Below are 24513 nucleotides of genomic sequence, written 5' to 3' on the forward strand. Positions count from 1 at the left end.
TGGGAACGACCACCCGACAATCCAGGCGTGTGTGGGAATGTGGAACAACCTCCTATGTGTTGCATGATCGCCACGTGTCCTTCAGATGTGAACCGCCAGGGGCACCTGTGTAATAATATTGTGTCGTCCCTGTCCCTATAAATACACGTCTCACCCCAGTCATTATCTCTTCTTCCACTCTCGCACAAACCCTAGCGCCACCGCTAGCCCTCGACGACACCGGCGATGAAGCGCTTAGCTACCGCAACCTCACCGACGCCGTCATCACGCCGGCCGCGGACATCTTCTTCTCCGTCGTCACCGTAGGTGTCCTCCGTCGCCAAGTTAGGGCACGGAAGATCGAACTGCTTGGCCTCCTCTCCCACTCCGTCTAGCAGTTCCTCGTGTGGTAAATAAAACCTCTTTTTACAGTCTTTTTGATCCGATAGATTCATCCTTTCAAACCACAAGTGGTTTCTGTTGCTACAAAATTGGATCTATCATGTTCTGCATCTCATAGCATGCCTAGTATGTTCACTTATGTTTCACAAAGTAGTTAGATTCCTCACTTGTACTTATTCGTGGATTCGTGCAAATCTGGAACCAACTCACTACATATGAGTGAATGTCTTCACACTATGAGGTCAATGTCTTCTAAACTGATTTATCTTCAAAATCTTCTAAGAATGCATATGACCTCTTCCCCTTCCCTCGCATCTCTAATACTGTCACAGGTACATGTCCGTGGGAGAATCCCTTGGTTCTCATAGTTTGCGTTCATTTGCAAAGTTCTTACAGCGTCACACAAATTCTCCTGAAACCAGTTCCTGTCTGACCAGTAGACGGAAGACTTCGACAGTGTTGAAGCCTTTCAGTCTAAACTTCATGACAACTCAAAAATCAGTCAGGAAGGGCGGCAGACAACGCCGTGGAAACACTACTAAGGACCTGCGACCGGATCTCTATGAGTTATACAAGTCAGATCCAGAAGAAACCTATAGAGAACGCAAGAACCGAATCCAATGGATTCGAAGACATTGGGCAGAGGAATGGTTCAAGTACAGATTCGTCACCAAGGAGTATGCTGAGAAGAATGCCTTAAAGGGCCCCTGGGGAGACATAATTTACAAAGGTCTTCAGCCCAAGTCGAAGTCCGAAGCTATTGCTCAAGGCTTCTACCCCTGCATGATTCGTGGACCTCAGCCTGCTAATGCCGACCCATCCTCTCTGTTATGGTGTCGTGAAGATAATCTGTTCAAGCGCAACTATCAGGCTACAAAGAACTCGGCCAAGGAAAACAAGAAGTCTTTGGGATTAGACTTCAACCCAGGCCCCTCTGCACCACGAGCTGACGGCACACGCGAATCTGAACCCAATCTTATTGGGACCTTCTACAACTTAGAAGGTCTCATCACTCACATTCAGGTTCAAGGGGCAGTCGTGGACCACTCTGCGGATGACACTGATTCTGACAAAGCACCTGCACCACCGAAGCCTATGAAGCAAAAGAAACCAAAGGCTTCAAAGCCCTCTTCTGCACCAAAGGTCTCACGGGCGAAGCCTCTGGCCACTGCACCTCCTGAAGTCAGTGTGCAATCTGAAGATCTCTCACGCATCTCCAAGTCTGACAAGATGAAAAAGCCCATGCAACCCACTAGTCAAGCACTGACTCCTGCTGCTGTTTTGAGAAACGAGAATGACGCCATTGATATGTCCAGCGACGATGATCTTGGCGATGACGCTCTAGAGCAATTGATAAAGAGCAAGCAAGAGGCGGAAATGTTCAATGATCTTCCTCTCTTTGATGTGGAGATTCTGTACAAGTTTATTGATGAGTGGTTTGACAGCCCAGACCTCAGTTTTGATGATCTTCAGCTCCCAATTGTCCTCAATGTCTGCTTCCACGGAGCCATTGCTCCTGAGCTAGCTCTTGCACAGAAGATTGTTGAGCTGAAGCACAAGATTGATTATGAAAAGGCTCAGTTCAAGAAGCACATGGCCAAGCTCAATGTTGAAGCCATTCAAAATTTCAAGGTCATGATGCATGAGCTCAAGGAGGCATTCCACAAGAAACGAGAAGAAGCAAAAGGTTCTCGTGAGCACATGAAGAATCGTGCTGCCAAATGTGTTCAAGCCTACAATGAAGCTGAAAAGCGCAAGGATTTGGGGCGACCAGGCATCGACCCCAGAATGGCTGCCAAGAAGAAGAAGAAACCAGCTGTGGTCGAACCAGAAGCATCAAGGCAGGAAGAACCTCGCATTGTCTTCCCGGCCAGTATGACAGGCTCGAAGCCTAAGGTCCCCATAGTGGCTTCGAAGTTCAAGAAAACTAGAGCAGCTAAAGCCGAAGCCAGAAAGCGCAAGACCAAAGCCACCACTAATGATGCTGTCGGGGAACGCAGTAATTCCAAAAAAATTCCTACGCACACGCAAGATCATGGTGATGCATAGCAACGAGAGGGGAGAGTGTTTTCTACGTACCCTCGTAGACCGGCAATGGAAGTGTTGACACAACGTAGAGGAAGTAGTCGTACGTCTTCCCGATCCGACCGATCCAAGTACCGAATGTACGGCACCTCCGAGTTCTGCACACGTTCAACTCGGTGACGTCCCTCGAGTTCTGATCCAGCAAAACGGTGAGGGAGAGTTTTGTCAGCACGATGGTGTGATGACGGTGATGATGTTCTACCGACGCAGGGCTTCACCTAAGCACCGCTACAATATGACCGAGGTGGAATATGGTGGAAGGGGGCACCGCACACGGCTAAGGAACGATCACGAGGATCAACTTGTGTGTCATGGGGTGCCCCCTTGCCTCAGTATATAAAGGAGGGAGAGGGGGAGGTGTGGCCGGCCCTATGGGTGCACCTGGAGGATTCCTACTCCAACCGGGAGTAGGACTCCCCCCTCTTGCCTCGTTGGAAAAGGAAGGAGGAAGGGAGAAAGAGGAAAGGGGGGCGCCGATTTGGGTTCGAGCTTATCAGGTTGAAGCTTTTTCACATAAGCATCGCAGCCCCAAACTTTCAGAAACGACAACTTTGGTTTCTTGCCAAACCACAGTTCATAAGGCGTCGTCTCAACGGATTTCAATGGTGTCCTATTTAACGTGAATGCAGCCGTCTCTAAAGCATAACCCCAAAACGATGTTCCGGGGGCGTTCCGGGTGGCGTGAGTTGCGAAACTATTCCGCATTGTTTCAAAATGTAGACCAAACTCGTAACTCAAATATTCACCTCCACGATCAGATCGTAGAAACTTTATTTTCTTGTTACGATGATTTTCAACTTCACTCTGAAATTCTTTGAACTTTTCAAATGTTTCAGACTTATGTTTCATTAAGTAGATATACCCATATCTGCTTAAATCATCTGTGAAGGTGAGAAAATAACGATATCTGCCACGAGCCTCAACATTCATTGGACCACATACATCTATATGTATGATTTTCAACAAATTCGTTGCTCTCTCCATAGTACCGGAGAACGGCGTTTTGGTCATCTTACCCATGAGGCACGGTTCGCAAGTACCAAGTGATTCATAATCAAGTAGTTCCAAAAGTCCATCAGTATGGAGTTTCTTCATGAGCTTTACACCAATATGACCTAAACGGCAGTGCCACAAATAAGTTGCACTATCATTATCAACTCTGCATCTTTTGATTTCAACATTATGAATATGTGTATCACTACTATCGAGATTCATCAAAAATAGACCACTCTTCAAGGGTGCATGACCATAAAAGATATTACTCATATAAATAGAACAACCATTATTCTATGATTTAAATGAATAACCGTCTCGCATTAAACAAGATCCAGATATAATGTTCATGCTCAACGCTGGCACCAAATAACAATTATTTAGGTCTAATACTAATCCCGAAGGTAGATGTAGAGGTAGCGTGCCGACCGCGATCACATCGACTTTGGAACCATTTCCCACACGCATCGTCACCTTGTCCTTAGCCAATCTTCGCTTAATCCGTAGCCCCTGTTTCGAGTTGCAAATGTTAGCAACAGAACCAGTATCAAATACCCAGGTACTACTGCGAGCATTAGTAAGGTACACATCAATAACATATATATCACATATACCTTTGTTCACTTTGCCATCCTTCTTATCCGCCAAATACTTGGGGCAGTTCCGCTTCCAGTGACCAGTCTGCTTGCAGTAGAAGCACTCAGTCTCAGGCTTAGGTCCAGACTTGGGTTTCTTCTCCTGAGCAGCAACTTGTTTGCTGTTCTTCTTGAAGTTCCCTTTCTTCTTCCCTTTGCCCTTTTTCTTGAAACTGGTGGTCTTATTGACCATCAACACTTGATGCTCCTTCTTGATTCCTACCTCCGCGGCTTTTAGCATCGCGAAGAGTTCAAGAATAGTTTTATTCATCCCTTGCATATTATAGTTCATCACAAAGCTTTTGTAGCTTGGTGGCAGTGATTGAAGAACTCTGTCAATGACACTATCAATAGGAAGATTTACCCCCAGTTGAGTCAAGTGATTATGATACCCAGACATTTTGAGTATATGTTCACTGACAGAACTATTCTCCTCCATCTTGCAGCTATAGAACTTATTGGAGACTTCATATCTCTCAATCCGGGCATTTGCTTGAAATATTAACTTCAACTCCTGGAACATCTCATATGCTCCATGACGTTCAAAACGTCGTTGAAGACCCGGTTCTAAGCCGTAAAGCATGGCACACTGAACTATCGAGTAGTCATCAGCTTTGCTCTGCCAGACGTTCATAACATCTGGTGTCGCTCCTGCAGTAGGCTTGGCACTTAGCGGTGCTTCCAGGACGTAATTCTTATGTGCAGCAATGAGGATAATCCTCAAGTTACGAACCCAGTCCGTTTAATTGTTACCATCATCTTTCAACTTTGCTTTCTCAAGGAACGCATTAAAATTCAACGGAACAACAGCACGAGCCATCTATCTACAATCAAACATGGACAAGCAAGATACTATCAGGTACTAAGTTCATGATAAATTTAATTTCAATTAATCATATTACTTAAGAACTCCCACTTAGAAAGATATCCCTCTAATCCTCTAAGTGATCACGTGATCCAAATCAACTAAACCATGTCCGATCATCACATGAGATGGGGTAGTATCAATGGTGAACATCAATATGTTGATCATATCTACTATATGATTCACGCTCGACCTTTCGGTCTCCGTGTTTCGAGGCCATATCTGTTATATGCTAGGCTCGTCAAGTTAAACCTGAGTATTCCGCATGTGCAACTGTTTTGCACCTGTTGTATTTGAACGTAGAGCCTATCACACCCGATCATCACGTGGTGTCTCAGCACGAAGAACTTTCGTAACGGTGCATACTCAGGGAGAACACTTATACTTTGATAATTTAGTGGGGATCATCTTATAATGCTACCGTCAATCAAAGCAAGATAAGATGCATAAAAGATAAAGATCACATGCAATCAATATAAGTGATATGATATGGCCATCATCATCTTGTGCTTGTGATCTCCATCTCCGAAGCATCTTCATGATCACCATCGTCACCGGCGCGACACCTTGATCACCATCGTAGCATCGTTGTCGTCTCGCCAATCTTATGCTTCCACGACTATCGCTACCGCTTAGTGATAAAGTAAAGCATTACAGCGCAATTGCATTGCATACAATAAAGCGACAACCATATGGCTCCTGCCAGTTGCCGATAACTCGGTTACAAAACATGATCATCTCATACAATAAAATTTAGCATCATGTCTTGACCATATCACATCACAACATGCCCTGCAAAAACAAGTTAGACGTCCTCTACTTTGTTGTTGCAAGTTTTACGTGGCTGCTACGGGCTTAGCAAGAACCGTTCTTACCTACGCATCAAAACCAAAACGATAGTTTGTCAAGTTGGTGCTGTTTTAACCTTCGCAAGGACCGGGCGTAGCCACACTTGGTTCAACTAAAGTTGGAGAAACTGACACCCGCCAGCCACCTGTGTGCAAAGCACGTCGGTAGAACCAGTCTCGCGTAAGCGTACGCGTAATGTCGGTCCGGGCCGCTTCATCCAACAATACCGCCGAACCAAAGTATGACATGCTGGTAAGCAGTATGACTTATATCGCCCACAACTCACTTGTGTTCTACTCGTGCACAACATCAACGCATAAAACCTAGGCTCGGATGCCACTGTCGGGGAACGCAGTAATTTCAAAAAATTTCCTACGCACACGCAAGATCATGGTGATGCATAGCAACGAGAGGGGAGAGTGTTGTCTACGTACCCTCGTAGACCGGCAACGGAAGTGTTGACACAATGTAGAGGAAGTAGTCGTACGTCTTCCCGATCCGACCGATCCAAGTAGCGAACGTATGGCACCTCCGACTTCTGCACACGTTCAACTCGGTGACGTCCCTCGAGTTCTGATCCAGCAAAACGTTGAGGGAGAGTTTCGTCAGCACGACTGTCTGATGACGGTGATGATGTTCTACCGACGCAGGGCTTGGCCTAAGCACCGCTATGATATGACGGAGGTGGAATATGGTGGAAGGGGGCACCGCACACGGCTAAGGAACGATCACGAGGATCAACTTGTGTGTCATGGGGTGCCCCCTTGCCTCAGTATATAAAGGAGGGAGAGGGGGAGGTGCGGTCGGCCCTATGGGTGCGCCTGGAGGAGTCCTACTCCAACCAGGAGTAGGACTCCCCCCTCTTGCCTTGTTGGAAAAGGAAGGAGGAAGGGAGAAAGAGGAAAGGGGGGCGCCGCCCCTCCCCCCTTCCTTGTCCTATTCGGACTAGGGGGAAGGGGGCGCGCGGCCTGCCCTGGCCGGCCCTCCTCTTCTCCCTTATGGCCCATGTAGGCCCAATAACCCCCCGGGGGGTTCCGGTAACCCCCCATTACTCCGGTAAAATCCCGATTTCACCCGGAACGTTTCCGATATCCAAATATAGGCTTCCAATATATCAATCTTTATGTCTCAACCATTTCGAGACTCCTCGTCATGTCCGTGATCACATCCGGGACTCCGAACAACCTTCGGTGCATCAAAACACAAAAACCCTAATTACGATCGTCATCGAACTTTAAGCGTGCGGACCCTACGGGTTCGAGAACTATGTAGACATGACCGAGACACATCTCCAGTCGATAACCAATAGCGGAACCTGGATGCTCATATTGACTCCTACATATTCTACGAAGATCTTTATCGGTCAGACCACATAACAACATACGTTGTTCCCTTTGTCATCGGTATGTTACTTGCCCGAGATTCGATCGTCGGTATCTCAATACCTAGTTCAATCTCGTTACCGGCAAGTCTCTTTACTCGTTCCGTAATACATCATCATGCAACTAACTTATTAGTTGCAATGCTTGCAAGGCTTGAGTGATGTGCATTACCGAGAGGGCCTAGAGATACCTCTCCGCCAATCGGAGTGACAAATCCTAATCTCGAAATACGCCAACCCAACAAGTATCTTTGGAGACACCTGTAGAGCACCTTTATAATCACCCAGTTACGTTGTGACGTTTGGTAGCACACAAAGTGTTCCTCCGGTAAACAGGAGTTGCATAATCTCATAGTCATAGGAACATGTATAAGTTATGAAGAAAGCAATAGCAACAAACTAAACGATCAAGTGCTAAGCTAACGGAATGGGTCAAGTCAATCACATCATTCTCCTAATGATGTGATCCCGTTAATCAAATGACAACTCATGTCTATGGTTAGGAAACATAACCATCTTTGATTAACGAGCTAGTCAAGTAGAGGCATACTAGTGACTCTCTGTTTTTGTCTATGTATTCACACATGTATTATGTTTTCGGTTAATACAATTCTAGCATGAATAATAAACATTTATCATGATATAAGGAAATAAATAATAACTTTATTATTGCCTCTAGGGCATATTTCCTTCAGATGCTCCACCAACCAAGGAAAGAAAAACAAAGAAGAGAGATCGGGCTGCTTCCATAGAGCCCCTTGTTGTCGAGCCAATTTATGTTGCTCATCCTGCGTCTGAACATCGTGAACGTCGTCTGGTAGTTCATGAGCCTGCTTCCACAGAGGCTCCTGAATCTAAAGAGAATCCAACTGTTGACCCCACCATAGCTGAAGACATTGGTCCTCACGACAATATTGAAGATGATGAAGTCCTTCCTCAGATCGAGCACAATTTGGTATCATCGCCTGTTCTCACGAACAACGAACTCATCAGCATTGGTCATCCATTGACGCCAATTGCTCAGGATGACTCATGGGTTGATCACCCTCAAGAATCCCCTCGTGCTGAAGAAACACCAGTCACTCCCCCACCACAGGTCACCACTCCGGTGATTGCCAGTGAAGACTTTGAGGGCCAACCAACTCCATCTCCACAGGTGTCGCCAGCATTTCGCAGGCTTCACAAAGGACCAAGGCCACAGGTCACATTGTAAGTGTTCCAGAAGGAGAAGAGCGCCAATCCGTTTCACGCGAAGTCTTTCCTGAAGCCTCTCCTACTGTGAACATCCCTGAATCTGAAGCCAAAGCGGCTGAAGATATTCCGGCTACATCAGCCGATGAAGAAGAAGAACCACGTGATGAAGAAAGAGTTGCTACAGCCCCATCCAACCCTGAAGTTGTTCTCGAGGAGAACGTGTCCGACCCTCCAGCTCCTGAAGTGGAGGTTACCAATACTGAGGCGGCCACTAACATCAACACTGAAGCCAATGACGTTGTCATGGCTGAAGCTAATGTGGCGCCTGAAGCTAATGTGGTGCCAGAAGTGAATGCACCTGAAGCCAATGCAGCACCAGAAGCAAATCCGTTACCTGAAGCCAATGCCTCTGCTCTTGTACCTCCTTCAAGGCCACACACCATCGAGCAAGCATATGATCGTGGACAGCTTGTTACCGTCCGCTGGCCAATCCTGGTTCCTTCGCCTGCTCCCGGACCTCAGTTTGCCTATCATGTGGAGCACAGGCCTCAGGTCCAAAAGCCAAAGCCAAGGCTACCACGATTTCCAGGTACTGCAACTTCACCAGGATCCATTTAATCTAAATGGATTCAAGGCACACAACACATTCTTCGATAGTGACAAGAACCCCTACACAAGGCCAAGAATCTCTTCGGACCGATTCTGGAGTTATCAGCAGCGAAGCTATTATTCATGCATCTTGTACAATGAGGGACGCATCTTCCCTCATATGCATCTTGATTGTGAAGCCATTGCTGGACTGCCATGCCTTGAAGAAGCCCTTGACTGCTTCCATGATGCGGGTCTGCTCAACTTTGTGACTGCAAAGGAACACTGGAATGAAGAACTTCTGCTTCAATTCTATGCTACCCTCCACATTCGTGGATACAACAGGGATCCGAAGACTTGGATCCTTGAGTGGATGACAGGCGATCTTCATCATGAAGCTAAAGCCCAAGACATCATTGAGCTCACAGCCCTGCCCACTCCTGGCGAATATTATGAACCAGGTTGTCAACAACACCAGAATGCTTTGGAGAGCATTTTCCAGAAGCCAGAACCCAACATGAGCCAAATGCTGAGCATGATGAAGCCTTTGCCTCACGATGCTGAATACCCAACCAAATTCTTTGTTGAAGACCTAGAGTATCTGCCCCGCACCATTTACCACATCATCAGAAAAACTCTATGGCATGTCAAAGGACATTCATCTGCAACGAAGCTTGAAGGAGCAATGAAGACTTTGGTTTTCTATATCTTCAATGGCATAAGCTTCAATGCTCAAGACTTCTTCATCAGGCAGTTGGCTGCAGCTGGCTCCGACATTTTTGGTCTAAAATTCTATGCTCCATGGGTCATGCGCCTTATCAAGCTTCACTCCGCCTTCAACTATCAGCCGTCTGCGCACAATCATCTTGTATTCTTGCCAGAGGTTGATCTATCTGTTGAAGCTATTTACCCAGAGCCTGCTAAGGATCCAATCTATCTTCACAACGTTGATCGTCAAAGCTTCACCCAGCCCATTGAAGGAGTTCAGGCAGTCTCTCGTGTTTATCCCTTGGCTGGTAACACATGTGCCCCTCGCGCCCAAACTGACGCAACTGGAAGAACCATTACCCAAAGGCCTCGGAAGTGATCTCGTGTTCTTAATGACCGAGAGCTTCTCGTCGCGCTACATCAGAAACAGGATAAGCATCATGACTGGCTTAAGCGTCAGATGCAAAGCCTCTTGGTGGACATCAATCGCATTCGCAATCTTGCCACCAAGAATGCCTTTGTTACACATGAAACCTGTCGGAGGTCTTGGAAGAGTTTGACTTTGCTCACTGCTGAACAAGATCTTCACGACGATGGCTTCACAGAAAGATTCAAGTTTGACTCCACTCCTCCAAGGAATGCTCACTTGCGTCGGACTCCCTCCCTTGAAGACTCTGAATATTCTTCCTGAGCTGCAACGGTGAATGCTAGAGTTATCGATGATCAAGATGATGCCACTTCACCACCTCCACCTTCAGCGCGTCTCGACACTACACCAAGTTCTTCTGCACCACCGGACCTCAACGACGACCCTGCTGCTTCGCCTACTCCTCATGGGAACGAGTAGAAGCTCTATGTCTTCAAACCTTTTTGGTCATTACTGACAAAAGAGGGACAAGCATATGAGTTGATAGTCTTCAAGCGGGTCCATATGGGTGGTTGCTTTACTTTTTGCTACTTTTGCCAAGTGCTTACAACTCTCGCTTTTGAAACATTTGGTTCGTTTTGAGTTGTAACACTTAAACTTGATGGTCGTCTGCTACCTTTTTCGACACTATGTGATGCGATGATAAATTCCGCATGTGCGACGATAAATTCCGCACTAAGTCATTTGGCAGACATCCATTTTCCATTATGCATGTCATTATCTTCGGTATAACCTTTCATGCATGATGAATTGTCTTCATAAGTAAAAGTGGAGCTCCGCAAGTACAACCTGCCATGTGCATTTGCATTCAAAAGCAAATACTTATATGCACATCTTCAGGGGGAGCCTTTTCCTGCTACTTACGAAGACAATACTTAAATCCTTTACAAGTTCACATACTTTTATCCCCGTTGAAAACTTCAACCAGTTTGTCATCAATCACCAAAAAGGGGGAGATTGTAAGTGCATCTAGTGCCACCCCTTGTTGGTTTTGGAGTATTGACGACAAACCTGGTTGAGGGACTAATGTGTTTGTGAGAATTGCAGGATAACACAGGTAGAAGTCCCTCATTGATTCGGTTTTGCTACCGGAGATAACCCCTAAAAATGAATGAAGACATTGAAGTCAAAGGTGGTATGTGAAGACATTCACATTGAAGACTATGACAAGAGAAGACATCGCGTGAAGACTATGGAGCGCGAAGACTTAGTTGTTTCGTCGTTCTTTTTCTTCTTTGTTGAGTCATAGGAACCACCGTACTATTAAGTGGGGTCCAAGTGAACCAGTCAGAATGACTGAAGTGATGCTTAACCAAAATCATGTGTCTTCGAACGAAGACAATGAGAGCAAATCTTATCCAGAGTTGGATAAGTCAGCTTTGCTCGTAGCTCAAGTAAAGTTGCCGTGTATGTTTGAAATCTGACCGTTGGAACACGTGTCAGTTCCTTAGTGACCCAGGGTCATTTCAGACAAATCAGGTCGGGTTGCCTAGTGGCTATAAATAGCCCACCCCCTACACCATAAATTGGTTGGCTGCTCAGAGTTAGTGCACGGCTTTTGTCGTTTGAGAGCAACCCACCTCGAAGCCTTTGAGAGAGAAATCCTTGCGAGGACAAAGCCCTAAACACCCAGAGCCAAAGAGTGTTAGGCATCACTGAAGTCTTCCTGTCTGTGTGATCTGAAGACTTATTACACTTGAGGACTGTGAATCCTCCAGCCGGTTAGGCGTCGCGTTCTGCGCATCCAAGAGTCATTGTGGATCGCTGGTGAACGAAGTCTGTGAAGGTTTGGAAGTCTACCTTGAAGACTTACCAGAGTAATTGGGCGAGGACTGGGTGTCCTTAGCTCAAGGGGAATAAGGTGAAGATGCAGTCTTCTGAGTTGAATCTCAGCCTCCCTAACCAGACGTACAGTTGTCACAGCAACTGGAACTGGTCCAACAAATCATTGTCTTCAACGAGCCACTGGTTCTATCCTTCCCATCTCTTTATTTGCAGATTAGTCATTGTGAAGTCATTGCCTATTTGCATTATCTATGTGTCTTCATTGTGTGACTGTTTGTTCTGATTGGCTTCATACTATCTTCCATCCCGATCCATACTGCCTAGCTGCTATTAGTCTTTGTGCTTTCACTTCATTGAATACTTGACTATGGCTTGCCTAGTGTAGTCTACCTTCCGCTGCATGTTAATAGGTTCATTTCTATCGTCTGTCTTCGAAACTTCCATGTTTTGAAGACTTTCGTAAAAATCGCCTATTCACCCCCCTCTAGTCGATCACTAGCAATCTGTACCATCCATGATTGATTTGATGGCCCAGATAATTTTTTCTATTTTTGCATCACAATGCTAGATTCTATTGTAGTTGCTCCCGGATCAAGGGTTTGCTTCATACCGTTTAAGTGGCGTTGATTTGTTCGTCAAGTAGCCAACCCCGTTAGCTGGGATGAGGGTTTTCTTCACGTGGCGTATTCATTCATCAAGCAAATCCTCTATTAGGCCTTGTTCAGTTGTCGTGGTTAGATTCCATGAGTGGTTTCTAACCTCCTAGGAATTAGGTGATCCCCTACTTGTCACCCAACCCCTGCTGTTCCTCATCCACATGAATCCCTATGACCATAACTTGTTCGGTTACTCCCTTCCTATATTCTCTTGGCGGCACATCAGGTCAGATCGGGAGGAGGAGATGGGAAAGAAGAGTGGGAGAGGAGAAGAAGGAGAAGAGGCTTACCGGATGGGAGAGAAGGGAGGGGTGGGGAAGTATGCCACCATCGTCGCCTCTGGATGGCTACATCGCCGCTGCCGCTGCCGCCGCCACCGAATCTCAGGACTCGGGAAGAAAGGGCTTGAACCTTTTCTTCTCGCGTAGCGTTTCGTCCGTCGCAGGAGGGATTGGTTCCACGAGTAGAGGGGCAAGGATTATATCCCAGGTAGTTCCACCTGGTTTGGGAGGGATTGGGCAGGGGTGTAGCCCCGACCGGGTTTAACCGAACACACTTATAAAGCAGGCCGAGGTCTAATCCCGGTCGGGCCGAAACCACGGGGTTCGGCGGGGATTGGGCCCCAATCCCGGCAGGGGAGGTGCTAACCGAACAAGGCCTTAAGAAGATTGGGAGGTTAGATTGGGCAACCACATATAAGTGCATGTCCATATAATTCAGAGCCTCAGCCACATTTTTTATTTTGCGCACCACAAATAACGACGTGTGAAAGGTCCTACCAATCATCCAGGCTACCAGTGTTAAATGACATGAAAAGGAGTGAAAGGATTCAAGTCACGGATGTCAAAAAACAAAGGGGTAGAAGTCACCCGTATTTTCCAAGAAACCAAGCCTAACGTCAATACAATAAATTGCTGCTCATCATATCAAAGAAATAATATTTTGGCCTTATTTATATAACTAAGTGGACATGATAACTAGTCCAAAACGTATGATATTTGAAATCATTGTGCAAAGTATCAACAAGTAGAAAGAGCATCCAGGAGGCATTTAACTGGGACATCATTACAAAAACACTGAGCTTGCGAAAGGCACATAACAGATCCACAGCTAATAGCCAGCTCCGCAGTCAAAATTCCAAGCCTCAAGCCTACAGGCACCAAAACACATGTCAATCAAATCAGGGTGTGAACTACAATTTTGTAGCAGAACGAAGAGATTTGTAGAACTGAGTATAGAGTGATAAATACCTTGCTGGCAATGTTACTGGATAGCCAGTCCAGGCCCTCATACAGACCCTCACCGGATGTAGCACATGTGCTCTGGATGTACCTGTTGAAATGAAGAGCATGAGTGGCTTAGAGCATCTCTAGCAGATCCTGTAAAAGCGGTCAAACCTTTGTTTTTACAGTACAAGCTGAAAAAAACGTAAAATAGCATATCACGTAAAAAAAATTGCAGGCTCCCGTATATTCGAGCTCCTATCCGTCATATATGGAGGATTTCAGCCATTTTTGGAGGATCCTGTAAAGCCGGTCAACGCCGGAGCTGGGGCCTCGCGACACCATGCATGAGCAGCGAGCAGGCGGAGGAGCTCGTCGGCAGCCAGCCGAAGCATTACCGGAACACGCGGCGCACCGGAACGTCGCCGGAGCGTGCAAGAGCAGGCAGCAGGCCACATCAGGCGGCAGGCCGGATCAGCGCCGTTCTGGCCGGCCGGAGTTCGAGTTTGTGCATGCTTCCGTCCTGGGGAAGAAGCGCGAGGAGAAAAAACAAAAAAAATAAACGTTTATGGTACGGGTTTACAGGATCTGTTCCACCCGATGCCTCGCGGTACCGTAAATTTGTTTTAGGGGCCTGTATACTGTTTTCTACAGATGGTGCTTTACAGGATCTGGTACGGATGTGGGTGGATTCCAAAACTTATTCCACTGCAAAAGATAAGCAAGAAAAACAAGTAGGCTTTGCTTACCAGTGACGTTGACGAAGGGAATGTAATCCAAGCTTATCAGTAATTTCAGCAGCATTCATAGCATTTGGAAGATCTTGCTTGTTGGCAAAGACAAGCAACACAGCATCGCGCAACTCATCCTGTCATCAATAATGACTATCATATAATGCAGTTGAACAAAATATCGCTTCCCAACTACACAAATTAAAAGTTACTTAGATGTATGTATGCTAGAACAGGTGCAGCAAAACCATATACTATAGTAACTCTGTACTAGCTAATAGACAACAAAAACTGCATTAACAGGCCACTTCCTAGAGATAATTTTTCCCAAAAAAGGGGTTAAACGTAATAAACAGTAAGTGGTCTCATATGAACGTCCTGTCAAAATAATTGCTTCTTCTCACATTAGTGTGTTATAAATTATGATAGTTCAAACAATGATTATGTTAATCAAGCTCACCAATTGGTTGCTATATTGAATGGATAGCATGATAAGAGTAATCCAGCACAAATGTACCTCATTCAGCATCCTGTGGAGCTCATCTCTGGCTTCAACAACACGGTCCCTATCATTGCTGTCCACAACAAAGATAAGACCCTGCGTGTTCTGGAAGTAATGCCTCCAGAGAGGTCTGATCTGTTCTTACAAGCACAAAGCATCAGCTTAAATGAAATGTAACAATTTGCAGGAAGATTAAGGTAAGGAAAACACTGAATTTACAATACACAGAACACTGCAGCAGGTCATACCTTGTCCTGACCCCCAACATCCCAAACAGTGAAGCTAATGTTCTTGTACTCGACAGTTTCAACATTGAACCCTGCATTTTAAAGGAAACATTGTTACCATGTCATGGTTCAAGCTTAAGTAGAGGCTGTTCAATAAGAACCAAGTGTTCAAAGCATTTTGTCCACTTTTTGTTGATATCAGCCTGTGTAGCTATATGTTCTGTCAGTTATATCATTGCAGAGGCCACAAGTAATGACGGCTTCAGGGCCCATTATAGGCAATCTTTTCCTACATCCTACTCCCTCCTTTCCGGTTTATAAGGCTTATTTCAACCTTTTTGTTTTTCCAATTTAGAGGGCTCATCTCCATCTCATTTTTAGTTTCCAATGCGCATTAAATCTTTGCATGCAAGAATTAAAGAGGAATGGCCAAGCATGCATGCACTGCAATTAATCCAAATTAATGCATGAGTTTAATTGGGGTAGTTTTGTAAAGTACGAGATACATTCCTCCACTCACAAAATGCCTTGGTTGATGAGATTTGAGACTTGAGCCTTATAAACCGGAAAGGAGGGAGTATTATTCAAGCAAGCATTTAATGATTTTGCTTTCTAAATTAACTTCCATTACATAAACTGCCATAGTTATCAAGAGACAACACATACCACTGAATTCATCAACCGCATCAAGACTTGAAGAAGAGGCAACAATTCTGATGGGCATAACAATAGTTCAAGCAGGAAGAATACAGACGAAGTACTACGAGTTTGCAACTTCGTTATCAATTAAGAATTTGAGATTGAGATGTACTCCCTCCTTCCCAAAATAAGTGCCATGGCTTTAGTTCAAATTTGTTATAACTTGAACTAATGCCAGGACACTTATTTTGGGACGGAGGGAGTAACTTTTATAGCATGCGCTTGAAGTAGAGCAGCGATAGGCTGTTCCAACAATTGGCCACCTCAATCGTACAACCTTTTCAGGTAGGGATGCCTCAAAAAACAGTTACATATTTTTAAACATCAAGTAAAATAGGCTCTACCGCTTAGAATTCAGGTTTCCACACTACTGATCCATCAGATCCTCATAGTTCAACTAATAACCTTCTATATACAATGAAAAAAAAACAAATATGTTCAGTTAAGAATGAAGTGTATATGCCCACCTAAACTGTCACAAATTTCGGCTGCATCACCCCCTCCGAATATAAAACCGTTATATAATCCCTCAAGTTCCCAATATCAAAGTATCAAACAGAACACCGCCTAGACCAAAATAAGCTGTTTTGGAAGCCGGTTTTGCTGATGTGGACAGACTGCACATGATCATTGATGCCAACAAGCTTTCCACCAAGTGCGCCATGCCAATATTAGAGCATCTCTAGCCCATTCCCCAAGAGTTATATATGGGCAGAAACTTCCATTTTGGGGAATTAACAGCCATCTTGCCCATCCCCGATTTCCTTTAGCTCCCCAAGAATTAGCTTTTCATCCCCAAAAGATTTCCCTCTAGCCCATTTTTGCTATGAGAAGAGCACTTCTCATTAAAAATGGGGAGGCCACTCCACTCTTGCATTCATGGCATGGCGGCCAATAGCACGACACCAATTAATGAACCGCCTCGATCTCCCCACGCCGCCTCCCAAGTGTTGCCAACGTCCCTCGATCTGCCGGTGCCATCCCGAGCCGTCTTCCCAATCGCCGAGCCCCCGCACAGCTTGCCGATTCCTACCTCGTTCTCCTATCCCTGTCTCAGGCCTTCTTCCCTGTCGCAGCAGCTGCCACCAAAGGACCGCGTCATTAGGCTCCAGATGTAGGGCAAGTGGGTGACGGAGATCCATACCATGGTCACGGCAACGCTGGTGTGGCCTGGCATGCGCCTACGACGCCTTCGTGCTCCAGTTATTCAAGAGCCGCGTGAAGCTTAACTTCCTCGATAACGCCATGGCCACCATCACACCTCCTGTTAGGTACACCTCTTGGGCCAAGGAGCACCACGCTACCTAGCATGTTGATGCCGCCTTGGTGGCCACACTACTCAAGGACCCACGAATCGTCGATGAGAATCATGTGTTCTTTGTGTCCGTGGAAACCACATGCACGATCGAGCACGAGTGTCGCGAGATCACCCGCCTCGCCAACGAAGACGACTAGATGTGGTGGAGTCAGCCCACTGCCAGCGACCACGGGGCCAACCACTGCGACGGGGGGAGGGGATGATCCCTATCTACTCTAAGTCCGACTTCTTGGAATTCTCCGAGTAGAGCTCGGGGATGATCCCTATCTACTCTAAGTCCGACTTCTTGGAATTCTCCGAGTAGAGCTCCTCTTTATATATCTAGTATCTAGTTCTATTTAGTTTACGTTATATCTATATCTATATCTATTTACCTACTAATAAAGCAAGGTGATATGCTTAGTTTCGTCCCATTTAGGTGATTTTATATTTAATCTATATATGCGAGGTGGTACTAATTTGAGGACCTATTTTTGGCTTCTTCCGCTCAGTTGGGCTGAGTCCGCCTATGTACATAGCTCGATTGGGCCTCAGCCTAGGCCTGCACTCACGCTCCAGAAGGTAGACGTATTTCAACTTTTTTTTCACTCGGTCGTTTGCGTTTCATGTAAGCAAACAAATAAAATCGTTTCGTGCCTGCCCAGATTCGAACTCATGTCGACAGAAAAAAGAGCCCAACAAAGCTTGACCGGCTAGCCAACTTAACCATGCCTTGTTCATGCCAAAGTGAAAAACGCAATATTTATTTAATCATTGCACGGGGCTTGCATAGCCTGGACCGCCGCCCATGCATGCAGCCAGGGCCTTGCATTCCTGATTCAGCTGAGTCCGAACGTGCGTACACATTCAATAAATCAGTTAAAGTCCTTGGTACAAAATATGATAAATCAGCCAAAAAGTCTCATCTTGCCTCATTACATCAAATTCTTGTAATTTATATACGCTTGGTTGAGCAGATAATAAGGAAGGTACGCGAGAATCAATGGCAAATAAATCGGTGAAACAAGGAAGGAGGCGCCAGCGATAGAGGAAGGGAAGGAGAGGAGGCGAGGCTGAGGGGCGCCGGAGGCAGCGGCCGATGGCGCATGTCGCCGGATCTGGAGGCGCGTCGCCCTGGCAAAAGGGGATGAAGAAGATGCCTGGCCTTTTGTGCAAATGGGCCGGCCTGCTGGTGGCCCTCTCTTCCTCTGTTATTCTCTTCTTTTTCCATTTGACAAAACAAACAGAAAAGCACAAAGGGCTTGCACAGAATATTTTAAGTGTGCATATTTTCGTGGACTCATTTAAATATGTTTGATCCAGAAAAAATGCAAAGAGACATGTTGATGGGTTTTGAATAAATTGGCAGGACTTGGGCTAATTATTAAAAGGTTATAATCGGTGGCCTCTCTACACCCACATACAGAAATATTCAAAGAAGGGCACCTGGGCTAATTATTAAACATATGTGTTACCATAATTAAATTGAAAACATCGGCATATCTTGTGCATTTCATTGGACGTGAGGGCGTATTAGCTCGTAGAAACACTCGCCAAGTGCAGAAGCCTTCCTCGCACATGCCCGGAAGAGAACTAATCACCAAATGTGGTTAAGGTATTATGGGCTAGAGGCATATGAAGATTTATCACCCGTTGCAACCCACAGGCACTTTTGCTAGTGTGTGTGTGTGTACATATGCATATATATACATATATATATATAGGGAAAATACATCCTACCCCCACATGTCTTATATACTACCATGTGGTATTATATATACTACTTTATCAAGTATGTTCATATATTATATACAACATATTTCAAAGTGAGTTACATGCAAAAATTGTAAGTTGGCTCATAGTTTTATTATATTTGTGAAATACGTATATATTTGTACGTAAAAAGGAGCATACTCAAAATACAATGCATACTACCTAAAAAGTAGTATATCTATATCTATACCTACTAATAAAGCAAGGTGCGTTTCTCCAATTTTTTCATCCGTTCACCATCGAAAAGTTTTTTCTATTCGAGGTGGTACTAATTTTTTGTTCGTTCTCTATTAGAAAAGGAAAAACGCCCGAATTTCATACATGGGCCGCCAATAGTGTGGCCCAGCAAAGCCAGCCCATTTATTTTCGTGCCCACGTAAGTAGCAAAACTCTATTTATTGCAGTGAGCGTCAAATAGCAGCAAATTCGCACATGGCCACCAAGCTGGGCTGACCCGTTTTCTTTTCCTTTGTTATATTGCAGTGAGCATCAAATAGCAGCAAACTCTATTAATTTTGTGCCCATGCAACTGGAAAACTCCTATTAATCGCACTGAGCGTCAAATATTTACAAATTCGCACAGGGCCCCCTAGCTGGGCTGAACTGTTTTTTCTGGTTCCGTGTTATGTTTCTATTTTTCTTTTTCCATTTCTTTCTTTTTTTTCTTTCCCGTTTCTTTTGTCTTATTTCCTTTCAAGTTTATTTTTCTTTCTCCCTTTTTCATAAATTCAAAATAAAATCGGAACAGTTCATATTATTAGAAAAACTTGGTTTTTTAAAAAGATCCAAAGTTTCAAAATAATTTTTTTGAAAATGTTCAGAATATTAAAATTTTGTTCTCATTCCAAAATTGGTACAGATGTTTTTTAAATGTTCCATTTTTCTTTGTCTTTCCAAAGTTTTTCGGGTTTTCCAAAAAAAAGCATTTAAAAAATGTTCCAAATATGAACAATATTCTCTTTTTGGTGAAATATTCGCAAATTCAGGATAATGTCCGAGGTTAAAGAAAAACATTTTAAAAAATTGTTCTGAGTGTTCAAAATGTTTTTCCTTTTTCAAAAGCAATCACAAATTCGAAAAATGTTCTTGTTGTTTTAAAAGGTTCATGTTTTTAAATTAAATTGTGAATTTCGAACGATTCAAATTTTGTTGTATATATTTAAAAACTTTTTTCCATTTCTATATCTTTTTCTTTCCTGTTTCTTTTCTCTTTCTTTCTTTCAAGCTTATTTTTCTTTCTCACTTTTTTTGTAAATTTAAAATTTTCAAAAAAGTTCATAATACCAAAAAAAATCGAATTTTAAAATATATTCCGATTTGAAAATTTTGAAAAAATTTCGGAACATTAAATCTTTGCTCTCATTCTAAAATAGTCACAAATCCGCATAGGGCGCCCAAGCTTGCGTGAACCGTTTTCTTCCTTTTGGTCTGTGTTATGTTTGTATTTTTCTTTTTTTTCCCGTTTCTTTTGTCTTTTTCCTTTCAAATTTATTTTTCTTTCTCCTTTTCTCATAAATTCAAAATTTTCAAAAAAGTTAAGATTATTAGGAAAATTGGAATTTTTTAAAAATGTCGAAAATTTGAAAATATATTATGTTTTGAAAAATGTTTGAAATACAAAAAATGTTCTCATTCCAAAATTGGTATATATTTTTATACACGTTCCATTTTTTTCTTGTGTTTTCCAAAGTTATTTGAGATTTTCCAAAAAAATCATTTTAAAAATGTTTGAAATATGAAAAATATTCTTGTTTTGGTGCAATGTTCGCAAATTCAGAATAATGACCGAGTTTAAAGAAACACATTTAAAAAAATCTGAATGTTCAAAATGGGTTTCCTTTTTAAAAACCAATCACAAATTCAAAAAGTTTTCAAGTTATTTTAAAAGGTTCATGTTTTCACATAGAAGGGACATTGGTGTCTGGTGATGTGCTAAATATGCTAATGAAACATGATTTATGCGCTACAATTAGTAATTCATCCTGTTACGCAATCATAAGAGAGAATGGTCGAAACTACCGTGCCCCGAAGGTCGCCGCGTAGCTACCAAATGAGGAGGTAGACACAACCCCGACACAGAGGCGGACCCGGAGAAAAAAAGGCACAAGTTAGATGGTTGCCGGCACACCGACTAATCCCACCACTATCAAGATCTCACAGGACAAACATGACCCGCGAGAAGTCCACAACACCTCTCTCTATCACATCGCTATGCTGATCGTTTTTCTTTGACATGTTATGGTGATCTTTTTGGTGGACACATCAATTATCTCTCCCATTGCTTCCGGCAAAGAAATATCTCTCCCGTTGCAACGCATGGGCATATGTGCTAGTATACTACCTAAATATTCTTATATACTACATACTACGCGTACATACTCTCCGATTTGATAAATACTACTTAGAACTCAAGTGGTGGTAATTACCACCGGTGGTAGATAAAATTAGATATATATATATAGGTGCGCTAAAGTGAGCCCGAGCGCATTGTGCTTATTCTACGCTCCGACCCATGGAGCGCACCTTGTCTGCTAATCAGTTACGTCATTCTTTAATTAGCGCAGCCACATGCATGCATATGGTAAATAACTTAATTCATTTACTATGTTTGGCCGGCGTTTTACTAGCATGCGAGTCGAGGATGCCAGACGGAGTACATTGCAGGTTGGCTGTAATTCATTTAATCCTGTTACTATATTTAGCATGGTTTTTTACTAGCATGGGAAACAAGAATAAAGGACGGGACCAATGCATGCGGATGATAACTGTTTTAATTCGGTTACCATTCCTACCATGCTTTTTACTACCATGTGAAACAAGAGTCCATAAGATGTAGGATGCAGACATGCAGTAACCCAATTTGTTCTATTACCAAGTTTTTCATGAACGATTACTAAGTTACTATAATTCTCATGGTTGATTACTATATGCCATTCCAAGCAGGCATATAGAAAGAAAAAATGGTGATGGGACCATGCACCTGCATGTCCAGCCAGTAACCAAATTAAATATGTTACTACTTTTTTCATGGTTGATTATTGTGTATCATTATGAGCATGGATGTAAAAAAGACAAATGGTGGCAGTGCGTGAACTAGTGGGTGCAGATAGTAACTGAATTTATTGGGTTACTATATTTCTTATGGTTGTTTACGATGTGTTGTTACAGCCATGCATATAAAAAAAGAAATGGTGGCGGGACCGATGCATGCAGATGGTAACCGAATTAATTCTATTACTATATGTTCCACAGATTTTACTAGCAGGTGGAAGAATAATGCCGATTAAGCCGAACGGTGCGTGCGACACAGGCGGAGCGCAGAATAAGCGTTTTACGCTCCCACTTAGTTTAGCGCCACCGTTAGTTAGTTAGTTAGTTAGTTGGTTGGTTAGTTTGATGTCAACGTAGTGGTGTAGTAGGTAATGACTGTTTAACTATGCTATGTATGATGTTGATGTGGTACTGTTGTTTAACTATGCAATGAAGTAGTTCAAATTTGTGTTTGAAAAATTCGCATGCATTTGCGGGGTCAAGTCTTGAGGGTGGGGCTAGACAGACAAAAGTTCAATTCCCTAAAAAATGAGGAATTAAAGGATGGGGAATTAAAAAATAGGGGATTGTCTAGAGATGCTCTTGTCGATCTTGGTGTCACACCACCATCGTGCTGCACCATGACCTTGCTGACCATAGCATAGCATCCACCACGGTCGAGGCGCACCCACCGCGCCATCAGCACTAACAAAGCTCCGCTGAAGCTCTTTACGTACATTGAGGCGAACGGCGACGTGGGGCCATCGCAGTGGTACACAAAGCCCTTGGCGAACTGCAACATTTGGTGGACATGGCACTGGCTCAGGTATGGCAGGAGCAGAATGTGCCCTGCTGCCGACAATGACTCCTTATGCATCCTTGCATTGAGAAACAACGCAACCGACTTCTTATGCATACTTGCGACGAGAAACAACATTGGGTGGACGTGGCACTGGCTCGGGTATGGCAAGAGCATCATGGCCCCCAATGTCAGTGTTGGCTTCTTATGCGTCCTCACGATGAGAAGCCATGGCTACTTAGCTAAGCTAGTTATGTGTCACAATACTAGCGGCCAACGTTGCTAACCAAACATATGAAGAGGAGGCAAGAGGCCCTTCAGCATCGCTCACTGCCAAGACAAACCACTACATCTTGACACTGCCAAGACATTTCCCTTCATCACACAGCCGCCAGCCACCGCGCTCGGCAAAACCCAGTACCCCAACTCCCATATCAGCTGACACCCTATCAAGCTGAATAATGTCAACGAAGCACACAAGTGAGAGGAGCCACCAGCACACACACTCAAATCATTGTACCAGTCTAGGTAAGTCAAATCACGCTGGCACCAAAACAACGCGGGAGAAGGGGTTTGAGTCGACGAAGGACAAGCCGGTGCTACGAGTAGCGGTGTCGTGGTCCGCAGGAGGTGAGCCCTTTGTAGTGGTGTCGTTGTCTGCAAGAGATCTTAGCGCAGCATAGCTTGCTCCGATGCAAGCAGGTAGGTGCACAATTGCAAACAAGGACAACAAGAAGTGGGTGCACACCAACAGAATGATGAAGAGCAAACGGGTCACACTGGTGCTGACGTACGCGTTCTTCGAGTGGATCATCTCATAACGCTCCTCCCCTGCATAGCATCTTCTCCTCCTTATAGCACAGACTGCTCCTACTCAACAACCGAGATCCTCTTCCCAACAGCATGGTGTGGGTGCCAGCTTTAGCGTCTAGACTACACCGCAGAGATGTTGCGCCTGACATGTGCTGGGACTGCGAGGCAGCTTTTCCAGGAAGGCACTGCTATAATGGATGAGGCAGAGCAAGCTCCATATGGTTCCCAGGATGATGTGCCAATATAAGTTAAACAATAAATCCTAGTCCGCATGCTATGCGGGTCAAACCATAAAACTTCCACACACAAAAAAGCATCTTCAAAACGAACTTGGAGGTCTGCGATCAGGTGTGTTGCCCGGTTTTGGAAACTTGAGGTGATTATATAACCAATTTTAGAGTTAAGGTGGTGATGCAATCAAGGCGTGAAAGTTTAGGGGGTACATCAACTCTTTTCTTTGGTTGGTTGATTAATTACATGGCATGCCCTAACATATTTTCGTTTTTTCCCAGCTATTGGTTAGCCAAAATATTGGCTAGAGATACCTTGACCTTATTGGCCAAAATTTTGCACCAAAAATAGTTCTGAAAGATTAGCATGTAAACAAGACGAGAAGCACATCTTACCTATGGTTGGGATAGTGGTAACGATCTCGCCGAGCTTCAGCTTGTAGAGGATGGTGGTCTTTCCGGCAGCATCAAGACCGACCATGAGGATCCGCATCTCCTTCTTGGCGAAAAGCCGGCTGAAGAGCTTCCCGAACGCGAGCCCCATCTCGCCCTACCCCTCTTCCGAACGCCTGCAATTCGCGACCATTACTCGCTCAGATCTCCATTACGGGATCCAGCCCAAAAAAACACATCCTCATGCAC

The 24513-nt window shown here is 44.4% G+C and overlaps 1 protein-coding gene across 1 annotated transcript; it reads right to left on the reverse strand.

Annotated features, from left to right (window-relative positions):
• Positions 1 to 13388: 13388 nt before the first annotated feature.
• On the reverse strand, positions 13389 to 24507 carry LOC119354421 (ADP-ribosylation factor 1). Its single transcript, XM_037621150.1, has 6 exons — positions 24268 to 24507; positions 15252 to 15322; positions 15019 to 15138; positions 14520 to 14638; positions 13798 to 13879; positions 13389 to 13697 (listed from the first exon to the last, which is right to left on the reverse strand). Exons 1-6 carry the CDS (start codon positions 24413 to 24415, stop codon positions 13692 to 13694), a joined length of 546 nt encoding a protein of 181 aa, XP_037477047.1. The 5' UTR covers positions 24416 to 24507; the 3' UTR covers positions 13389 to 13691.
• Positions 24508 to 24513: the final 6 nt, after the last annotated feature.

Source organism: Triticum dicoccoides, chromosome 2A (genome assembly GCF_002162155.2).
Source record: "Triticum dicoccoides isolate Atlit2015 ecotype Zavitan chromosome 2A, WEW_v2.0, whole genome shotgun sequence".
NCBI lineage: Eukaryota > Viridiplantae > Streptophyta > Magnoliopsida > Poales > Poaceae > Triticum > Triticum dicoccoides.